Source organism: Plectropomus leopardus, chromosome 24 (genome assembly GCF_026936395.1).
Source record: "Plectropomus leopardus strain MGB_pleo_1.0 chromosome 24, ASM2693639v1, whole genome shotgun sequence".
NCBI lineage: Eukaryota > Metazoa > Chordata > Actinopteri > Perciformes > Serranidae > Plectropomus > Plectropomus leopardus.
The window spans coordinates 17,615,717-17,632,935 of record NC_142199.1 but is presented as its reverse complement, the minus strand read 5'-3'; the positions used below and the strand labels follow the sequence as shown (position 1 = coordinate 17,632,935).

Below are 17,219 nucleotides of genomic sequence, written 5' to 3'. Positions count from 1 at the left end.
ATATTCTATTAAGTGATGATTTCATTTCCAACATCTATATAGATCTAGAGATTGGTATAACTACACTTAGCAAAATATTACAGAACATTTTAGAATTTTTTTAAGCATTTTTTTCCTTGCCATTTCTTTTTTCCCCAATCTTTTTGTTTTTGCTAATTTCAGCTAATTTTATCGAACTTTTTTTTAATTTTTTTTAACTAATTCGTTCATCTTTGGGTTATTTTTTTCCTCTTGTTACTCACTGTTACCTTCCCATGTTTTTGGAAGAAATGATTTGCTCCTGTTCAAAAGGTTAATTAATACATGTTTTTAACCAACAGCCACTTGGTGCTGATGGAATTTGATTTTTGTTTCCTATCTCCGGTGTAATTTATGCAAAAAGGTACCACAGATGTTCGAGTCTTCCAGCCTAAACTCCTCCAGCTGCATGACAATCTGACTGTGTGGGTGTGTGCTGGTGTAAGAAGACAGTTTTTCACAGTTTTTCTTTATCTTTAATCAGCAGATTGAAGCTCCACTGAACCGAGGTGAACGAGGACTGACCGGGGAACAGGTACAGACGAAAAGGGGGTCATATTAATTCATATTCACTCAATCCTGAAACCTGAGGCAGAGAACAGACTAAAAAAGCCAAAATGGAATTCACATTTGCATTAAAATACTTTTTGATGCAACTTATTTCAGTAATGAACACGACAGCGACCCTGAGCCAAACTTTCAGACCACTGCCACTCAGTGGATGTCGAACCGAAGCACGTCTTAACTTGTGAGAGGAGTCGGATTTCATACACACAGCCACATGTCCCGCTGCATAAACACACAGGGTTTGCATTAAGAGCACAGATCTGGCCCTGGAGGCAGGATTATGGAGGGGGAGACCCTTTCTTTTTCTTCACTCTTTCTTGGCTTCCTCCCTTGGGGGCCCTGACCCTTCCCTGAATGTTTTTTCAACCACGAGAGGATGATCTACCACCGCTAACTTTTCAGAAGCAGCCGCTACATTCTTATATCGGGAGCTCTGACGAACAGCTACACAATACTTTGAGATGAAGGGAGCTCTTTATGCGAGGGGTCTTACAGTAGAGCCCCTTCCCTGGACATGTCTGGTGACGTGCTGAGGGCAGCACAGTGTCCGGTCTTCAAAGCCAGCCCTGATGAATACTGGGAGAAGGTTGCATTCTTTGCGCTGATTCAAAGCCAGGTAGCTTTTCCTTCCAGGGTATAAAGAAAACGGACACAGAGGAAAGCTGACCTTTCAGTAGGACCGAAGGAAGGGGCTCAATATTTGAAAGGCAATATGGTTGAATCAGTACGCTGCCCACATGAACCCTTTAACAATTTGCTCAACTCTTGAGTCCCAATATCAAAATGAAATATATGTTGAACTCAACTCAAGTTCATCGGGCTATCTATACTGTTCGGTTTAGGTTTGTTATGCGAAAAAATTCCACTAGATGTCACTGTGTTTTTAAATAGTCTGCCTTTTCAGTTTACCTCTTATAGGAAGTAAGACTCCAGACATGACAGCTCTGTCTGTGTTATAGGATTTCTGGGTAATTATAACAATTGACGATCAATTGATCTGTCGTTAAGAATAACATGCAAAATTTAATCGATTAATAGACAGGCTGTGTAATGCGGTCAAAGTAAATGCAATATGTTACGGTGAGCTTTGATTAAGCAAAAAAAAAAAAAAGCATTAGATACTCTTTGCAATAAGCAAAATGTTGTGTTGTTTTTCAGAATTATGCCAGATTTAACTTTTCGATATGAAAATTTAACGACCTTTTTCTGCCGGCACTAGATATGAAACAAAAGTCAGAGACTATGTCCTACTAAGTTGTTGTGAGCTGTAAATTCAACACTTCTAAGCAGAAGCGTGAAGATAACGTTATTACCAAATTAGGACCAAATAGTCCCCAAAAGTACACAGAAAATAACGACTGCTTGATATTAGGTCCATTATTATTGACCTAATACACCATATTGCAACAACTTTATTCAGTAACAATGTGTTCATGTCATATTCACAGCTTGAACTGCTGCCGAGTAGCAGCCAACAATAATTTACTGATGTTCCACAGATATAATGTTTACCACACTCACTGCTGAGCTAACATCTGCTAATTAGCACCAAACACAAAGTTCAGCTGAGGCCGATGGGAATGGAACTTGCTCTGCAGTCATTTAGTCAGAAACACAACTACAAGATACAGCAACATTCTCAATAACTGCAACACAACAGCCCATCCCAACCGCACAAGTGTCCTTATTATGTAGAATCTACACATCGCATTGTCAACACTGTTAATGGGGACTGTGTCCTCTAAAGTAAGTCTGTCTACTGAGGACTGTAATGTCTTTGTTTGGCCCTTTGACTACATGATGCACAAATGAAATTCGATGCAGCTGTTCTGTCTTGTGGAAAAGGCAGAACGTAAAGTGACCGAGGGGTTGCAAAATATAGCTGAAAATGTGGGCTGTTCAGTGTGACAGTCGCATCCAGGTCATATAGTAAACAAGCTAACGGCCTGAACGACGCATCTCAAATGCGCATCATTTTTTGCCGACACTACATATCAACAAAAGCCAGGGACTTTGTAATATTAAGTTGCTATGAGCTGTAAATTCACCACTACTTCACCTTGAGGCGCGGTCCCTCTCTTTCTCTATGCCGCTTCACCATTTCTGCAGCTGCAAAGAGTAACGCTCTGTAGCAAAATCTGGGGACCAAAACGTCCCCAGAAGTACACTGCATACCACATGAACTGGTCCCCAGATTTTGCTGCGAAGTGAGTGCTCAAAAGTACACTGCACGGGGAAAAAAAAGACTGCTCAACTTGAAGAAATCTCAGTCGACTGAGGGGTCTCGGACTGATGATTTTAATCCAACTTTAAAGGGGACAGCCCTAATTTTGGTCCCCAGATTTTGCTGCGGAATGAATGTTCAAAAGCTACTGCTAGACTCGAGGCAATCTGGGTCGACTGTCTCCAGCTCATGATTCGAGTCTCAGAACTTCCAAATATTTGATAATACCACTGAATTATCAAATATTTACCTTTAGCAAGGACAATTATAGTGAGAAAAATTATTGCTATTTTTTTTTTATCGCCCAGTCCTACAATTACCCATTAAGTCGGGTTTCATAGATGGAAGTTAGGGCATTTTTTATCCATATTCTATGTAAAAAGAGTCCAAAAAGCCACTCTTTCTTGCCAAAAATACAAGCCAGGGTTCATGCAGGGCCACTCTGTTGAACCGGTTTGATTAATTAACTGTGTGATTATAGAATATCACCCACTGTGTCCCTGAAACAAGTCTCAATCAATGTGAAAGTCAATCTCAGCGCTTCAAGCCCCGTTCTCTTGGAATACCAACGAGGCCCAGACATTATTATTCATGGTGAACGACAGAGAACAAACCAGAGCTCCTTCTAAAGGGATCAGCGTCATTGTTCTTCATCTACAACAATGATTCTCATTCACAGATTAATTTGTCACGGCTGTGCAGTAACCAATAAGCGCAGAATGAATGGATTTCTGACACTAGCAGAGGGACGATTAATTAAATAATTCCTCTGTTCCACTGCTCTGTACTCTGGTCGTGTCTTGCAAGGTTGTTCAGCGCGGTTGCATCACAAGTGTGCAGGTGTTCACGTTATTGTGTCCACCCAGTAGTTTTGAGAGATGATTGTCAAGTTTATTCCAGTCACGAGTTGTGCAAAGTGTTCACACTGGGATTTTTTTTTCCACTTGTGTGTGTGTGTGTGTGAGGTTAGAAAATGACAAGTTCTCCCTGCAGATATTTCTAGTTTTACTTGTTTCACAGGCTGAAGTGACGCTGCTGTGGAGCAGAGGTGTGTGTGTTAGTTGCTCTGGTGGAGGAGGGTGCCCCCTGGTGTTTAACACAGGTGCAGTGTGGTTGTGTGTGCTGTACACTGCAGCACTTACCCAGCAAGCATTTCAAAAACGAGGATGCCCAGAGCCCACCAGTCCACCGCCCTGCCGTGACCTTTGCTCTGGATGACTTCAGGAGCGAGGTACTCAGGGGTGCCGCACAGTGTCCACGTCCTGAGCACACACACACGGGGACACAAGGTGTGGAGACACGTTTAAAATGTTACACACACTCATTGCTCTGTGCACAGAATGCACTTTTCAAAATCAAGCTTTTAATATTATTTCCTACTTTTATTTGATTTTTTTTAAATATATATTCTGAGAATTAATATTTATTAAATGTTGGAATTTTAACTCTTTAAATGCCAGGTTTTTGTCATGATACCACTATGTTATAGGATGGAGAAATAACAATGCAAATTTTAAAATAATTCTTTTGTAACTTCTTATTAATTAAAAGCACATGTATGGTCTCTGAATGCTGCTAATTGCCTGTTTGTTTTAAGTTTGTTGCTTGTGTGTGAATTTTATGGCTGTTTAAGTAAAATAAAATAAAATAAAATACAAAAAATTAAAAATAAAAGGAATAAATAAAAAAAAAAAATGAATAACACAAAATAAAAATGACAAAGCAAAATTACAATGAAGTAAACGAAAACAAGTGAATAAAATAAAATGACATTAAAACTGAATGAAATAAACTTCAAATTAAATTAAATAAAAATAAAACGAATAAGATAAAAGAAAATAAATTTAAAAATACAATGAAATTAAAAAAATGAATAAATTAAAATTACATTAAAATTGAATGAAATAAAATTCAAATTAAATAAAATAAAAAAATAATAAAATAAAATAAATGAACTATAAAATACAATAAAATAAACAGAAAAAATTCACATGAATAAAATAAAATAAAAACAAAAACAAAATAAAGAGCTTATTTGGTGTATTTTCCTGTTAAGTTGCTGCTCAATGCCCTCTTTCCATATTTCAATTGTTTGTTTTGCTCTGGTTTTGAAATGGTTAAAATTAGGTCGTTCACATTGAGATGTAATGTTAGAACTTCCCTCGTACGTGTGTAAAAATACTCCACGTTTTCTCTTAGTGTCAGCGTGTTGAGTTTGACAGGTGATCATTACACACAGTGTGTAATGAGAGAGACTCCGGTTGCGTTGGAAATACAACTCCCCGCAGGTAAAGCGATCCGCCCGTGTCACCTGACCCCCCGCGGTGTCGTCTCTGGTAGTACTATGAGGACGTGGGAGTCGTGTGGATACAGGAGGAGGAGATGAGGAAGTGCGAGTGAGCGCAGGCTGGACGGCGGCGAGATGTAAGTGGAATGCGGGCGAGCGCGGGACTAAATGAAGGATGCCTGCTGAACAATAACAGGAAGTGTGCAGCAGATTAGTGTCCCGCGTCTCTCCACGGCGCGGCCGAGTGACACGGTGGAACAAACACGCACGGCGTTCCCTCAGAAAGCCACTTGTCCTCTGATGAAGAGCACTTGGCCCGGCGCCAGCCTTTCATCGTCTGTCATCGATATCACCTGGGTAATGACCTCTTTCGGCCAGTTGCCATGGCGACGGTAATTTGTATGGAAATGATGTTGGTCCTGGTGGGGAACGGGGAGGCGAGTGATGTCGGGGGAATAAAGCGCCGGGGTACGGGTGAGACGTGACCGCGGTGGAGAAAAGACGCGCGGTTGCTCTGCGGGACGCCGCGTGTCATCGTGCATGTTTAACCCTTTGACACCTTTCTTTCGAAAAACGCAATGAGCAGCTCAACAAGAAATGGCTCAAAAATGAGGGAAAAAAAGTGAAAATAAGCAAAAAGAAAAGAAAGAAAATTACCTAAGACAGTGTGTTAAAAAGATATTTTAAAAAATTCTTTAAATACATTTTATTATATTATTTTCTATGGTATAATTTTAAATATTGAATTATTATCTTAATAAATAGCATTCTCTGGACATTTTTTCTTTTTTTAGGGGGTTCATTTTCTAATAATCCTGTCCTCTTTTTTTCAACTAATTTGTAGGTATTTTTAAAACAAACAAATAAATAAATAAATAAAATAAAATAATAATAAATATATACATAATAAAATAAAATAAAATAAAATAATAATAAACTTTTTTTGTATGGTATGTTTTAAAACACATTTACAAAGTGTTTTACTGGGCCAATAAAAAACAATATACAGTCATAGGCTATGACCAGATAAAACAGTGTGTAATACACACACACACGCACACTTATACATATAATTATACATACAAACACATATTCACATATACAAATAATAATGTTGATAAATGAAGGATAGAAGCTAGACAAACTTACTCTAAAAACATATTTTTTTTTTCATTTTTTACTAAGTGGCTACTTTTTTGTGTTATTACTGTTTGTTTTTTTAATTTATTTATTTTTTTTATTTATTTATTTATTTATTTATTTTTTACGAATTTCTTGTGATTGCATTCATTACCTTTATTCCCCCTTTTTTCCCCCCCCCGAAAGTAATCAAACCAGCCTTCAGGTGAAACGCATCTGAGCACAGCACAAGAAAACTGATGCGGATCCAGGCGTATAAAGGGTTAACGGAGCGTACCTGCCAGCAGGGGACACTGTGGCAGCGCCGGGACGGTGCAGGCCCTGATGGCGCTCCATCACGTTCCCAGACGTGGAAAGTGCAAGCGAGCTGGAGGCAATGAGGCAGTTGTCTTCCCATCCGAGGCAATTCTGCTGCCCTCCGTTTCTATAAGTGGGTCACTTGCACATCACAGAGGTATCTACTCCCCATCTGTTTTGTTCTCCCAGTCTGGGGGAAAATGTAATCTTACTCCATTATGTTTACATGTCAGCGGGGGTCAACGCGGTGCTGGGAGAAACACTGCAGCAGTCGGGCTGCAGTGCAGATATAAAAGCCGTCTCTAGTCTCTTCTACAGCGCATCTTTTCAATTCCGCCGAGGTCGCCGGGAGGCCTCGCTCACTGTATATCTAATTCAGACTAAATGACATCGGTCGGGGGACGTTTGTCCTTCAGTGGCAGCGCCGCGGGCTTTGGTGAAATTGAGAGGATTCCCTCAAATTCCCGGAAGCAAAATATGAGGTTTCAAGGACACAAAACACAAGCAGGACACGAGCGAAATGGCTCTGTTTTTCCCTACGGTGGTTAAACGTCTGCATCAGTAATGCTCAACTTAAGGTGCCCCGATACGGCGCCTGGTGGAACCCTAAAACCTTTTACTAATTTATACTGAAAATAAAGTGATTCACACTGGGAATTGCTTTTGTGTTTGTGGTATATATGAAGTCCCAGAGTGCAAAAACAGCATCAAAATAAAGATTGTTTTTCCAAAAAAGTGAGAAAAAAAACAACCCTAATGTACTAAAATACTAAAAACTTCTTGAATTATTAGAAATGTCCTTTAATCCTAGAAATGTCCCAAGATCCTAAAATAGTCCTAAACTCCTAGAGTTCGCCTACGAAACGTCTCATAATCCTAGAAATGTCCTAAAATCTTACAATTGTCCTAAAATCCTACAATTGTCCTAAAATCCTAGAAATCTCCTAAGATCCTGGAAATGTCTTAAAATCCTTGGAATGTCCTAAAATCTGAGAAACATCCTAAAATCCTAGAAACGTCTCAAAATCCTAGAAATGTCCTGACATTTTAGGATGTTTCTGAGATTTTAGAGCATTTTTAGGATTTTGGGGCATTTCTAGGATTTAAGGAAATTTTAGAAATTTAAAAAATATGTGGGATTTTAGGATGTTTCCATGATTTTAGGACATTTTTAGGATTTCGGGATGTTTCTAGGACTTTAAGACATTTTCAGGATTTTCTGGGCATTTTTAGGATTTTAGGAAATTTCTGGGCTTTTAGGACAATTCTAGGATTTAAGACAATTTTAGAAATTTGAACAATATCTGGGATTTTGGGATGTTTCTAAGACCTTGGGACATTTTCAAGATTTTGCGATGTTTGTAGTTTTCAGTACTTTTTTTTAGAATTTGTAGGACATTTCTAGGATTTTAGCACATTTTTAATATTTCAAAAATTTAGGACATTCTAGGATTTGAGGACGTTTCTAAGATTTTAGGACATTTTTAAGATTTTTTGGGGCATTTCTAGGATTTTAGGAAATTTCTGGTCTTTTAGGACAATTCTAGAATTTAAGGAATTTAAGAAATATTTGAAATTTTAAAAAAATATCTGGGGATTTTAGGAAGTTTCTAAGATTTTAGGACATTTTTAGGATTATAGGATGTTTCTAGGATTTTAGGACATTTCTATGGTTTTACGATGTTTCTAGCATTTTAGGACATTTCTAGCATTTTAGGACATTTCTAAGATTTTAGGACATTTTTAGGATTTTAGGATGGTGGTTTCAGCAAAGAAAATATTTTTTTATTTTTAACTCAACCACTTCAAGTCTTGAGAGAAGACAAGGCTCAGGCTCCTAAACTGAAACTGATAATAGGCCCAAACCAATATACACCAAACTACTATACCAAATCTTTTTGTCCCTTTTTGTCCCTTCAAAGTTAAATTCCAACTATAATTTCCACAAAATTCCCACCGTACACATCGAAATCTAAGCGTAGCTTGCTCAGCACAGCCTGTGAGGGTTTGTCGAGCACGAGCTCAGACGTACAGTGACGAGTGACAGCTGCTTTGTCATTCACTTTCTACTGACATTCAATCAAGCATCAAATACCGTGAGCTGAGAGCCGAGACTCCCAGACTGTCATTCGGCAGCGGTCGTACACGCTGCAGGCTCAGATCAGAGAGACGGAAATAGCACCACAACAACAAAACTAAATTCCTGTTTCATGTACGAGTATCCACAAAAGATGACTTTTCAAGAGTCTGATTAAATCACCTGTAAACAGATCCAGATCTTTAATTACAAAACTGTGCTTCCTGAACTTAAGACACGACTGAACTTGCTTTGTTCGAGGGCCACTTTTGCAACATGTTTTGAAGATTTTAGGAAGTTTCAAGATTTTTTCAAGACTAGGTTGTTTGTAGGATTTTGAAACGTTTCTCTGATTTTAAAAAAAAGATGTGAGGGCGTTTTAGGTTTCGCAAAAGTTTCTGGAATTTAAGGACATTCGTAGGATATTAGGACATTAGCAGGATTCAAGGACTTTATAGGATTTTAGGACGTTTATAGGATTGCAGGAATTTCTGGGATTTAAGCCCATTTTTTTAGAACTTTAGGACATTTCTAGTATGTTTCTTTGATTTTAGGACATTTCTACGATTCAAGGAAGTTTCTTGGATTTTAAGACATTTTAGAGAATTTTAAAACATTTTTAGGATCTAAAGAAAATTTCTAGAATTTCAGGACATTTTTTAGAACTTTAGGACATTTCTAGTATGCTTCTTGGATTTTAGGACATTTCTAGGATTCAAGGAAGTTTCTCAGATTTAAAGACATTTTAGGGAATTTTAGAACATTTCTATGATCTAAAGAAAATTTCTAGAATTTCAGGGCATTTTTTAGAACTTTAGGACATTTCTAGTATGTTTCTTGGATTTTAGGACATTTCTACGATTCAAGGAAGTTTCTCAGATTTTAAGACATTTTAGGGAATTTTAGAACATTTCTAGGATCTAAAGAAAATTTCTAGAATTTGAGGACATTTTTTAGAACTTTAGGATATTTCTAGTGTGTTTCTTGGATTTTAGGACATTTTGGGGAATTTTAGAACATTTCTAGGATCTAAGGATATTTCTAGAATTTCAGGAAATTTTTAGGATTTTAGGAGATTTCTTTTCATAGGAATTTTAAGACATTTCTAGTGTTTTAGGACATTTTTTTGATAAACAAACTTTATTTTGATGCTGTTTTATGCACTCTGCTACTATATATATATACTGAAAGTGAATCAATTTCTGTTTATTATGAATTAGAAAATGGTTGGAGGGGGTCAATCGGAATGCTATCGGGGGCCAGATTGGGCCCTTGGGCTGTTAGTTGAGTATCACTGGGTTAGACAATCTATTAACTGTTTCATGTCTTACTTTAAATACTGCATTCCCTGTCAGTTTGATATGTTTTTTTGGGTCATTTAGCACATATACAACTATTCCTTTGTGGTTGTCAAACTACATTCTGCTGTTGACGTGTGTCACCTGTCAGAGAGTTTCTTAGCGAAGCCAAAGTCGGTCAGGCGGATGTGTCCCTCGCTGTCCAGCAGGATGTTCTCAGGCTTCAGGTCACGGTACACGATTTCTTTGGAGTGGAGGTACTCGATGGCGCATACGATCTCAGAGGTATAGAAGAGGCCCGTGGCGTTGCTGAAGCGTCCGCGGCTGCGTAGGTAGCTGAACAGCTCGCCGCCTGGCACGTAGTCCATCAGCATGTAGAGGAAGCGCTCGTCATGGTGGGTCCAAAACCTTAAAATGAAACACAGAAACACGACAAGGATTTTCGATGAAGCCCTTTTCAATAAAAGCTGAACACTAAGTAACCTCTGTCTCCGTCCACAGTTTGTCCTGCGTGTCCATTGGAGGGTGAAAGTGTTAAAGTACTCTCGGAAATCAGATAAAATAAAAGGCTGTATCAGTCTCGCACTCTTTTATCCCCCAGTGTGGTCCGGAGTGGCGTGCTACGACTATTTCAGCTGGAAGGGCACTTCAGAGGAATAAAAACAAGAGAGTGCTGTCACTGATGAAGACGGAGGAGGCTCCAGTGTTTTCCATAAGTGCTGGCTGCTGGCCATAAAGACGATTACCGGCCCGCTCCTATGCTGACATTTTATCTCCACGCTTCCTTTGGCTTTTTTCCTGCTTCCTCCATCTACATCGCATTTATTTTAAATACACAGGTCTGCAATCTCCACCATGCGCTTGTTATATACCGTGTTACGACATCATCATCTGTCTATTTTAACGATGCTTCGTTTACTTGGATCCTTACGTTCGGCAGATTAGTTAACAATGAATCAATAGATGTATAAATAGAATGCAAAATGCTTATAGGGCAGCAAAGAAATGGCAAATATATGCTCATGTGTATAATATGTAATATTACACAGCAATATCTACGCCAATGGTTTCCAGGTCCAGCCAGTGAGTCCAGTTCAAGGTCATTGGTTCAAGGTCGGCACCGGTGAATTCATCACGTTCAGTTTTGATTTGACAAAATGTAAATAACACTTAAAATGCAACGAAATCAATCTTATTGCAAGAATAAGGTGCAACTGGTTAAAAGCAGGGGCGTTTTTTAGGATTTGTGGAGATTGCGTCAATTTTTTTTTTTTTTTAATTTTGGGTTAATTTAAAAAAAAGTTTAAAAATTTTTTTAAATTAGCAAAATACTGACTTTTTTTTTTCCTTTTTCACAATTTTTATTCCATGTTTTTTTTCAAAAGTTTTTTTTTTGTTAAATTCTTTTTTTTTTTTTTAATGATTTTTAAAATTTGGGGGTAGTTTTCCCTAGCCATTTTTCCCTTGATATTTTACTAGATTTTTTCCTAGTTTTGTCTTTTTTTTCATCACTTTTTTTCATTTCTCCCTCGACATTTTTTCCCTTGATTTTTTTCCCCTCAAAAATGTTTTTTTTTCTTTTTTCCACTAGACATTTTTCCCTAGATTTTTTCTTTTTTTTCCCCACGAGACATTTTTTCCTTGCTATTTTCTTCTGTTTTTTTTTCCCTTGGACTTTTTTTCCCCAGCTTTTTTTCATTTTTCCCTAGAAATATTTTTTCCCTTGATTTTTCCCCCTAAACATTTCCCCTATATATTTATATATAGGGGAAATGTATATATTTTTTTATATATTTTTCCAGTTTTTTTCTTTTTTTCCCCTTTAGGTATTTTCTTTTTTTCCATTCACATTTTCCCTTGATGTTTTATTTTTTCCCTAGATATTTTTCCTTGATTTTTTCTTTTACCCCTCGACATTTTTCCATAACTTTTTCCCTAGACATTTTCCCTACCTTTTTTATTTTTCCCCTTATTTCCCTTTAATGCTGCTTTCTAATATTATGCTCTTTAAATCAATGTGTCAGACTTGAACTTTGACCTTTTTCATCGTGTGGGTTGTGAAACTGCGTGTCTGTGGCGCACTCACAGTCGGATGAGGAAGGGGTGGTTGACCTCTGCCAGCACCTCCTTCTCATTGTGGACGTGCTGCTCCTGCTTCAGTCGGATCACGTCCGGGATCTTCATCTGCTTCAGGGCGTAGAAGGCCCTGCTCTTCTTGTCCTTGACCAGGAAGACTCGGCCAAAAGTCCCCGTGCCTGAGGCGAGGGGGGGGAGACAAGGTGGGGGATTAACCACCGTGACAGAAATCCACAGCACACAGGGGAACTAGACCATGACAAATAAACGCTTATCCAACACTCTGCATGTATTGATTTTGTCCGAGAACTACGCTCATGTTCAGCATCGTTCAGCATCAACGCATGCAAAACATATTCACGTCAAGCACAACGGCAATAACGTCATCAGCCTAATGCATCATCTGCATAAATAAAACTGAAATAATTCATCAATTAGTGGCTAAAAACAAAATTTAAAGAGAGAATTTGAAGTAATTTTTCAAGTTCAAAACTGTACCGTTTTCAAATTGAACATATTGATCCCATATTAAGTGTTTAATGACAGTCAGAAATTTGAAAATCCCAGCTATAGTTTTTGTTTTAACAATTTATGCTTTTCAAAATAAAATAAACATGTAGTTTATATGTATATTCAAATATGTATATATGTATATATACTTATATGTATATGTACATTTTCTATAAAAATAGAGAGTCAATCCGTTTTTAAAGAAAATGCCTTTTAAACCTTTTATCTTGGGGGGAAAAAAAATCACCAAAGTTTTTATAAATTTTCCATTAAAATTTCCCAATTTCTCAAAAAGAAGAAAAATATTGCCAATTTTTTTTTAAAAGAAAAAACACTAAATCAGTTTTCATAAAAACAAACAAATAAATGAAAAAAACAGTTTAAAAAATCTCACTAAAAATATTCTAGAAAAATTGCCAATTTTTTTGTTTCATAAAAAAAATGCCTTTTTTCATCACAAAAACAATTGATTTTCAAGAAAATATGCCTTCCAAACCTGCGATTTTTTAAAAAATGTTTCACTGTTATTTCACATTATTATAATTTAATTCATTGCACACAAAACTTTTCCAAGATTTTTCTTAAATTTTAAATGATTTTCACTACTTTCATCACTTTTTAAGGTTTTTAATGAGCGCGGGAGCCCTGTCTAGTACAGTATCGTAGTATGCATCTATCAGTGATCCCTAATTTCATCAGAAACCTCCTGGCTGAATGGTCAAAAACCACATATGGAGTTTGGTAAGAGTTTGGTGCAGCAAATGTTTAAACTGCCATGTGATCTGTCTCTTTTGAGTTAAATTATTCATTTTGCCTTCCAATCTTGATGCAGGATTTAATAATTGGAAACTGTTCAATCTCTCCAGTTATTCAGTAATAAAAATTTTAAATCATATGAACAATTAAGAGCAGCTTTGATTTATGGCACACAATATTCAGATTAATGGAACCGTCCCTTGGAGCATAAGTTATTGAAAATTCAGCATAAAAAAAACATGAGAATAAGCCAATAACTAACTTATATTGAATCCTAGCTTCAATGGCAAAAGACAATAATTATAATGTGAGAGAAAAATATGAGAGAGCTGATAGAGGCATTAAGGGAAGAAGATTGGCTAAAGATTTGCGGCTGTGGCTCAAACAGTCACTGACGCCAATTAGCGGACACAATTTCAAGGGAAGATAATTAACATATTTCAGAAGACCAAAAACTGTCTCGAAGATGAATCCAAACCAATCCAGTAGATGTTAAAGGGGGCATAGAGAGATCATGATACCCATTTATATATATATTTGGCAATGCTCATTGTTAGATAACTTTTAAAAAGCAATTTTTACCACTTTGAAGAAAGTATTACGTGTTAAATTAATTTAAAAAAAACCCCTCTGATGGCTGTTCGTGGAATGAAATCTAATTCATAGAAGAAAAAGGCCGTATATCTTACAAATATTATCGAGAACAGAAAAAAAAGAAGCAATTTCTATTAAATGGCTTATAAGGATGGTTGATTTGTTATTGTTTTTTATTATTATTTCAATATTATGTAATTTAATTTATTTTATGCATATCTAGTGAAAAAAACCCTCAATCTGAAAAAAAAGATTAAATCTAAAATTGGCAACTGAAAAAAATGAGACCTTTAAACATCATAATATACATAAAGTAGCAAAAAATGTCCCCAGAAGTACACAATGCACGAACTAGCAAAAAAATCGATGGTGCGAGATGAAGCAACCTCCGTCGACTGAGGGGTCTCCAACCAATGATTCGAATCTCTGACTTTCAAGGGGCAGCACTAGTTTTGGTCCCCAGATTTTGCTGCTGAGTGAGTGCTCTTAACTTATACTCAACTCTTTGGATCTGCTCACGGCAAGTGCACAAACAAGCAAATACAAACAAACAAAAGAATAAAAATATCGCCCGTTCGACTGGGAGGTCACTGACTGATGATTCGAATCTTCGACTTTCAAGAGGAAGTCCTAGTTTTGGTCCACAGATTTTGCTTTAGTTGATATCTTGTGCCGGAAAATGCTGTTACACAATTACAACCAGTTGTTAGCACCATTAGCTTGTTTAGCATATAACATGAATGCTGCTGTCACAATGAACATCCCTCTGAGCCCATTAAACTTTAAAACTTTAAGAACAGAACGAATCGTAGAATACGTATATTTAGCTGCCAAATCCAAGTCGACGGACATAATTGTAAGTCTGCTAAGACCGTACAAAAGACTCTGGTGAGAAAAACAATGCACTCTATTGTTGTTGTTACTCAATGTAATGATTAACACGTCAACAACCATTGTGGTTTGTATTAAAACACTTAAAAAAAAAAAGCTGACAAATTTTCATTTGATATTTTCATGCTCAAACACTGATATTGCCATCAGGCTTAAAAATCAGGCCTCAATTAGAATGATGAAATAATGACAGGCTGTTATTATCAGTCGTAACCGTGCATGTAAGAGCACGTGCATGTAAGGAGGAGGCAAACAGTAAACTGTTTGCCTCCAGGGCACCACATAAAAGTTTACTTTCCACTTAAGTCCCCTCCCTGTCTTTAACTAGTTGTGAAGTTGCACGTCTTTTGTGTACATGTCAGTTACAGTCAGTGATGTTGAGGCAGTGGAGTGGGCAGTAATCCAGCAGGAGCAGACAGATTCAGGAGAGAAAAAGCCGTCCTCCTGAGGCAGAATGATTCCACTGTCTGTGGCCTCAAGTCGCCCTGAGCTGTGTGTTGCTGTTGTTGTTTTCCTCCTACGGACGAGGGGAAGCATTTTGGCGTTTTTATTCCTGCGGTGCTGATGAGCAGTGAGGGAGACAATAACTGGCTGATGACAATATGTGATACAACAGCCACTCTGAGTCACACATGGAGCTGCTGCAACTTCCTAATGAAATGCTGGCTGTCTAGTTCTTCTGCTTTCCAACACCGCACCTTTGTCTCGGGCCTATTGGGGTTACCATAGCAACAAAGAAACAGGAGCACACTGTTGCCGTCAGATGAACGCCTCGAATCTTCAATATGCCAAACTTTTTAAGCAATAAAACTAGAAAAAAGAAACACCAAGCGGTTGTTTGTCTCCACGCGAAATGTTTTATGAGGTCACCATGACCTTTACCTTTGACCACCAGAATCTGGTCTGCCATATTTGAGAAAACTCCCTCAAGGCCATCGTAAGACATTGTGTTGAGAAAAATTAGACAGATTCAAGGTCATACTGACCTTGAACTTGAGCTCATTGAGTCGCTGAATGTCTGTGTCAAATCAAGGTCTTCTTGAGATACCATTTTACAAAAATGAGACGAATACAAGGTTACAGTGACCTTTTCCCTTGAACACCAAATCCTTATAAGTTCATCCTTGAGTTTGTGCCAAAAATAAGGGAATCCCCTTGAGGTGTTCTTGAGATCATTCACAAGAATGAGACTAATGAGGTCACGGTGACCTTGACCTTTGAACACCAAAATCTAATCAGTTCATCGTTGAGTCCAAGTGGACGTTTGTGCCAAATTTGATGAAATTCTTGAAAAGAGGTTCCTAAGATATTGCATTCATATGAATGAGATCGATGCGGTCACAGTGACCATGACCTGGCACGAGATTTGTAAAAAAAAAAAGTACAAAAAAATGACCGAAAAATTAGCAAGAAACAAAAAAAAAACCCAACAACAATAACCTGAAAAAAAAGCTTAAAATATAATTATTCTCTAAAATAATTTCAAATAGATAGTTGTGATCATTTTAAATATATTTACGCTTAAAAAAATATTTAAAACTACATTTCTTAATCACTAATTACTGCAATTTTCTTGCTATGTTTTCAAAAGAAATCAAACTCATATACTCAGGGCTCAAAGGTATAAATACTTTTGAAAAGGTGTCTGAATGCAGCACAAAAAAGTGATGTGGATCCAGGTTTCAAGACGTTTAAACTACAAAAATAACATGAAATGACCTAAAAATTCCACAACAAGAAAAAACAAGGAGAAGAAGCCAACTTTTGATGATGAGACGGGAGGAACTGTCTGGTATCTAACCTCAGCGCGACCCCGCGTTTGCATACCGATGTGCTAAACTGGTGGAACATTTCACCTTTCTGAACAAGCCCTTCACTGCACAAGGCCTGCTTTGTTTGATGTTTTCAATGCCTACGCGAAGGGGAGAGGGAAACAAGATGACGCCTCGGTGATGGTATAAATCATGGGCTGTCATCAGAAACCAAGCAGAGACAAAGGCAACCGACAATTAGACTCCACCAAGAAATGGCTGGTTGATTCCAGAGGGCCATGTCCTGTAACTGATATTTACCGCTCAGGAAACTGGGTCATCCCTGACTCGTCCTCCACCTGCTCGGTTTCTAGACTGGAAAAAAAAAATGCACCGCACGCAGTTTTTAGGAGTAACAGCCTCACGTGACATCAACAAATCTCGCAATGTTATGTAAAACATTGTTCATACACATTTTTTACCAATTAATTTCTAAAATAAATATGATATATATATATATATATAATATAATATAACTAAGGGACTGTTTGTTATTTATGAAGGGTGACAGGGAAAAATTTATTTTCCATTTTTTTCTCAATTTTTTTGTTGATTTTTAATTAAATTAAATATTTTTATTTTCTTTATAATTGCAGTCAAGAAAATATTTTTTCTTTGATTTTTTTGGGCAAATCTTAAAAGATTTTTTTTTTCTTATTCTGCTTATCAGTTC

The 17,219-nt window shown here is 37.2% G+C and overlaps 1 protein-coding gene across 1 annotated transcript in view; it reads right to left on the bottom strand.

Moving 5' to 3' along the window:
* prkx (protein kinase X-linked) overlaps nucleotides 1-17,219 on the bottom strand; it is a 34,775-nt gene that overhangs the window by 12,414 nt on the left and 5,142 nt on the right. The window contains exons 2-4 of the mRNA XM_088074269.1: nucleotides 11,995-12,163; nucleotides 10,053-10,316; nucleotides 3,952-4,071 (exon numbers count right to left, since the gene is read on the bottom strand). Of these exons, the coding sequence (XP_087930395.1) occupies nucleotides 3,952-4,071; nucleotides 10,053-10,316; nucleotides 11,995-12,163 (553 nt within the window). The remainder of the gene's footprint in view (nucleotides 1-3,951; nucleotides 4,072-10,052; nucleotides 10,317-11,994; nucleotides 12,164-17,219) is intronic.